This window comes from Scomber japonicus, chromosome 16, assembly GCF_027409825.1.
Source record: "Scomber japonicus isolate fScoJap1 chromosome 16, fScoJap1.pri, whole genome shotgun sequence".
In the NCBI taxonomy this organism is placed as follows: domain Eukaryota; kingdom Metazoa; phylum Chordata; class Actinopteri; order Scombriformes; family Scombridae; genus Scomber; species Scomber japonicus.
In genome coordinates, this window is record NC_070593.1 from 6562857 (window position 1) to 6569065 (window position 6209).

Sequence of the window (6209 nt, forward strand, 5' to 3'; positions counted from 1 at the left end):
AGGTTGGAGACGCTTTACTTGGCGCGCAGGAACCCTCCGAGTGCGCACAGACTCCATGGATCAGGGCAATTTGCAGCTCTGTTGAGTTTTGTATAGCAGCATCTCCACAGAGCAAAGCTTGTGTATATGCAAACCTCTCCCCCCGCCACCACCACCCCTTCCTCTCCATCCATACCCCTCCATATTTGATCACCATGCATCTCTGAGAGGGGGATCTTCTCCTGCAAGTGGAAGGACAAAAAAAAAAAGAAAAAAGACTGATCCCTTTTTCTCTTCGTATTGACTTCTGTTTCTATTTGAAGAGATGATGTTTTCGTCTGCAGGGAAGAGGTGCTTCACGATAGAGTCTCTGGTCGCCAAAGAGAATCCTCTAACCGCGGAGGATCCCATCCGTCCGACGGCTTTAAGCTACTCCAACCCGACGACAGATGTCTTAATGAACAGCTACCAGGGACCGCCGGCTAGGTCCCTCTACCAGAGCCCGGATCTAGTGTTCCCAGAGACGGTAAACCACCCTTCCCTCACCGTGGCTCCTCACCAGCTCGGAGGTTCCCACCTTCAACATCCGCACTTCTTCGGGACGCAACACCGAGATCCGCTCAACTTCTACCCGTGGGTCCTCAGGAACAGGTTTTTCGGACATAGATTTCAAGGTGAGTGAAGAAGCAATGATTATAGAGCATTAATATTGAATTAATCTCACTTTTAATCCACTTAAGATCTTCTCATAGACACCTAAGAACATTTGGACGTCTGCTCTTATGAAGACTAGAATAACATGCGTAAAAATTAAACTTATTTTGCACATAAAATTATGAATAAACTAGATTTAAGTGCATTGATTTACTGAATAACCAAATGCATAATGTGTGTGTGCATGATTCTAGATCATTTTAAAAGCGTGCTCCAGTCTTTCCTCATTTTAATAACAACAATTCTCGTTCATATCATTTCTAAAACAAACTGTGCACACTGATAATATATTTTTCATCTTGAACAACAATACATTACAGCCACAGATAGCATGAACAACAAGACCACCAAGACCACCGACAGTTTGCAGCAGACTGCTCTCATATTTCCACTCTCATTCGCCCTGCAGCTACACTCTCTCAGAGCTACAGCCAGGAAAAGATAACCACTGCTTTCTTTTCCATACAACACACCTCGCCTCAGGTTAGACTACAGTCATCATTCATTGCATTCAAAAGGAAAAAAAAAAACAGGGCTATAGATGCAAAACAGATCCAAACCCATGATAATAATTCCAGTATAATAGGAATTAAAAAAAAAAAAAAAAATCCAACACAGGTATTAGCAGAGGAGGATTTGAACACAGCCTGCAGTGATTTACTAACAGGAAGAAAAGCTAAAATGGAAAAATCACAGCGCTATTGTGCACGAGCTAGTGGCCTATAAATACATATCTAATGCTTATTATAGCATATTTATACTGTTGAAACAAACTGTACGTTCATTTATATTTATTATTATTTATTGTATTATTAAAAGTCTGGATTTTTTTTTTTTTTTTACAATAATGTCAGAATGATGATAATTCACAAAATGCTCCTTTATTGCTTATTTTCACATTGTGCGTTTAATGTATCCTAATTCCAATATAATTAATTCATATCCTACAATAACCTCTGATTCATATTTTAGTAGACTCTCTTACAGGAAACCACAAGGATGAAAACAAATATAAAAATTAAAACAAATCACTAAAAGAGAAATAAAATAAGTCTGTTATATTAAAAGAAATAAAAACCACAGAAATCTTCAGGCAGGAATATTTTATCATTAAATGTATCTCTCCTCTCTTCTCCTCTCCACACACACATATTCACATCCTCACCTTTAACACCTTCCTGACAAAATATTATGAAATTGATCTGGGTGAAAACGTATCAGTTTATTAAACATGTTCACTGTGGAGTATATATATTTTAAATGAAGTCGTTCAAACAATAAACAGTCAAATCACTTTATCTTTATTTATTTGTTATATTTTCCAGCACTTATAATTATTTATATTACCATATAAATATAAGGAGTGTATTAGTCTATTTGGATTTTCTTCACCGCTGGAAATCCATTTTACGCACGGAGGTCATAAATTCATATGGTTGAATTTATTTAAAGGGGCGGCCAATTTACACAAATAATAACCATATTTAAAAAAAAAAGAATATTTGTTTTGTTACTCTGAACTATAGTTGCAAAATATTATCAGACTTATACTGTTAAAAGTTTTTTTTCTATTTAGCCTTATGTGTATTAAATTAACCATGAGAGCAGTAAAACATCTGGACGCTTTTATTTTTGCAGGAAATGAGCTGAAATTACTCAAAATACACAAAAATAAAATATATATATTTTATTTTTGTGTAGCTTTATAGCCTACAAAGAGCGTACCGGATTAAATCTAACCTATAGGCTATTTACTAAAATTCAAAACTCACCATTTAGAAATATCACATGCAATAAAATTCAATTAAACAGATGTTGCCACGTTCTCTTGTTTTATGTATAATATAACCACAATATAGTGTGATTATGATTTTATTTCCCTCTCTCTCCTCTCTAAAAGCATCATTATGGATCAATCACACTTATTAATGAGTTAGGCTATTTATGAATGACGACTGATGAGAGGAGAGTATGAAGGGTCAGAATATGAACAGTATGGGTTAAAATGCATGAATGCACACTGTTAATAAATAAATAAGAAAATCAGCAGTAAAAATGAACTTTTAGAGAGACCTTTTGCTTTTGTTAAAACCGCTGAAAGAGCGTCAATTCAGCTGCTGATGAATTGCGTTTGACGCCATTTACCACCTAAATTAAGACTAAAATTAAGGGCAAAGTGAGGCTAAATTATTAGATTATTATTCTTGTTGATGCTGATGATTAATAATAATAATAATGATGATAATAATAATGATTTTATTTTGCTTGACATAACCACAGAAAACATCCTTTGGTCTTTAAAGGCGCAGTATCACACTTCACATTAGAAAAGGCCTTTTAACACTTTTCACACTATTTCTGATTATTGATGACGCACTGACAGCCTTTACCCACCCTGCACCATATACTGCAGATATAGGCCTAGGCTTTAAAATAACATTACCTTGCAGTCCAAACTCCAAACTGACGGTCACTTTTCTGTCTTTTCATATATGCAGGTAATGATGTTTCCCAGGACAGTCTGCTCCTCCACGGTCCTTTCGCCAGGAAACCCAAACGCATCCGCACCGCTTTCTCTCCGTCTCAGCTGCTCCGGCTGGAAAGAGCCTTCGAGAAGAATCACTATGTGGTCGGAGCCGAGAGGAAGCAGCTGGCCAACAGCTTGAATCTATCTGAAACACAGGTAGATTAAAGCTAACATTATACTTAACATGCTGGGTTTTTTTTATCGTGGCTGTATTAATTATTTAAAATAGAATAATAATCATAATATCGCGATAACTCAAGCAAATTGATCAATTAGTGCTTGTAAGCTCAGTTAAAACCAAAAACGGTATCAATGTTTCAACTTAGAGGAAATCAGCCAAATCTTTCTTATCATTTCTCATCATAAAGAAAACAAATATGGCTACTGTACTTTACAGAAAAAACAATCTTTATTTGACATTGGCTTATTCAGCAAAAGTTAAATATATCAAATAAACCTTAACTCCTCTAATGTCAATAATAATAATATGATCACAATGTTTATTTAATTTAAACTAGCAACATTAATTACAGCAGGCTTAAGTATTTTTTATTATAAACATTGTTGACATCTGTTGGATTTTCAATTGTTTATGCAGTTGTTACAAAGACTACACTCATTTGATTTACAGATTAATTATTAAAACATCTTTGTGAAGCATTATGATAAATTATGTGAGGGTTTATTATAAAGTTAATAATAAATTAACAGTGTCAAATTATTATGCATACACTATACTAAAAAATAATGCCAATACATGCTTTTAATGCAAATACAATGCACTTTTACAAATACATCTTTTATATAAATATCAATTAATCTGCAGCATCTCCTCCCTCCAAGCTTCCCAGAGACATAGCTGCAGCTCAATCTGTCAAAACCTCTTTTAAGAAGGTGTTTAATTCATACAAGCTATATAAGATGAAGGAGTGTAAATATTATTGATGCTTAAGTTTAATGAGTCAACATCTGGGTGTCAATTAGGCCTAATAGGCAATATAAAGAGATATTTTCTGAGTCAGCACTATATGGATAAATGCTACCTGCAGGTCAAAGTTGGTGCAAGTCAAAAGTAAAGGCTTGCAATTAAGCACCATTTGCAATATGGGATTTGTAACAGCAGTGAACTGACTATTAATTAACTTGCATAAAGTAATAGTACAGTAGGTGAAGGAGTGGTCAAACACAGCTCTGCTAGTATCTCTGCTCTTTGAGAGTGTAAACAAGTTTTCGTGATGTCAAATTAAGCCCCCCAAAAGTTCCAAAGAGATGTGCGAGAGAGGCTGGAAGGTGATATTATAAAGCAGAGTGCTCCTGTTACTATGTGAAAAATGCACCGTGGCCACATATATAGGTTAGCCCAGCCAAGCTCATATTCCAAGGTCATAACAGCAGCACTAGCCAGCGAGGAAGCTGTTTAAGAGCGTTGACATGCATTTAATGTCACGCACGGTCATGAACAGATGAGGAAGAGATGCTTTGAACCATTTCTTTGCTATATTTAAGCTTTGAAATGATGATTTTGAGAGCAGTTGATTTTATTAACCCTTAAACAGGCAACGTGAATCAGGAGATAGACTCTTTTAAGATTGGTTAAGGTGGTTGTTTAATTGTATATGTGCCTTTTTAATTGGTAGAGTTAAAGCTTGTGGTAGGTCTATACTTTGATAGAAATGATCAAAATCAGTTTAGAAACTAGTATGTGTGACATTAATGACCAGAATATATCACATTTCTATGTTAAATAACACATTTAAGTGTTTTTACCATTATCACCATTTTATACTTTAATAAAGGCAACACATCCTGGTGGAGATACAACTCCTAAAATCCAAAATATATTAAAAATATGAGTGGAAATGTTTTACTTTAGGTGCAAATGACATAACTAGTAACATCAAATTAGGATTTTTTACATCTCATTTTCCTGCCTGTTTAAGGGTTAATGTGGTGTAGATTTGAAGAAAGGGGGATGATGATGAGTTTAGAAGTGTATATCAATGGAGGGGTCAGTAAATGAGAGACTGGGGTTGTTAAAAATCCTGATGGTCATACTGATTGGGAGCTTATAATGCAATAGTCAAAAAAATAAATATTGTGAATGTAAAAGTCATTTTTCAACATATTGTCACAATAAGCAGGGAAATCCCAGTTGTAAGAATAACATTAATTATGATCCCATTCCATTTAGGTGAATCAGCACGTAGACTTAGCCAAGCCCTGGCACTAAATCACCACCATTATTTATGTTATTAGTTACACCTGTGTTTGACAAGTTAAAACTTCCACCATGAGGAAAGATCTATTAGCCAACTCCAGCTCTAAAACAGGATGTTGGATCTCAGACTTGAACCTTTAGCTCCACCATGTGAGTTCACTTTGAGCTTCACTGAAATGACACAGCAGTTTGATAAGTTGTTATTTATTAAACCGATTTATCCCCCCCCCCTCCTCCCGCTCAGGTGAAGGTGTGGTTCCAAAACAGACGGACCAAGTACAAGAGACAGAAGCTGGAGGAGGAGGGACCTGAGAGCCAGCAGAAGAAGAAAGGCAACCACCACATCAACAGATGGCGTATTGCCACCAAGCAGTCCAGCTCCGAGGACATTGACGTGACCTCAGAGGACTAAAAAAAAACCTCCCGACCATGCTGAACCCCCCCAACCCACACCCCCACCCCCCGCGTCCCCCTTCTGACGCATGAGAGGACCAACACTATTTATTATGTAATATTGTTAAGTATAATTAGACACATTAGAGGAAGACACAAGGACTAAAATATGTGATCACCACACATCTCTCTTCATCGAGGTGCTATGACTCAGTGACACTGGGGGGAGAAAAAAAAAAAACTAAAACTAAAATCTTATTTAAATGACATCCATCCTGAATGTCTCTGGATGAGGAGAGAGATCCGTCCATCATTTATTGATCTTTGGTGTCTGACAACCAAAGATGAAGAGAAACAACGTCAACCTCTATCATAGTG

At 36.1% G+C, this 6209-nt stretch overlaps 1 protein-coding gene across 1 annotated transcript; it reads left to right on the forward strand.

Annotated features, from left to right (window-relative positions):
* The first annotated feature begins 304 nt into the window (after positions 1-304).
* On the forward strand, positions 305-5850 carry emx1 (empty spiracles homeobox 1). Its single transcript, XM_053335115.1, has 3 exons — positions 305-653; positions 3192-3376; positions 5683-5850. Exons 1-3 carry the CDS (start codon positions 305-307, stop codon positions 5848-5850), a joined length of 702 nt encoding a protein of 233 aa, XP_053191090.1.
* The last annotated feature ends 359 nt before the right edge of the window (positions 5851-6209 follow it).

What these genes read in the sequence shown, in the direction of transcription:
- emx1 (XM_053335115.1), top strand. Translation starts at nt 305, where the DNA reads ATGATGTTTTCGTCTGCAGGGAAGAGGTGCTTCACGATAGAGTCTCTG. An exon ending in TTTCGGACATAGATTTCAAG is followed by an intron (nt 654 to 3,191) that starts GTGAGTGAAGAA and finishes TCATATATGCAG; the next exon opens with GTAATGATGTTTCCCAGGAC. An exon ending in TGAATCTATCTGAAACACAG is followed by an intron (nt 3,377 to 5,682) that starts GTAGATTAAAGC and finishes CCTCCCGCTCAG; the next exon opens with GTGAAGGTGTGGTTCCAAAA.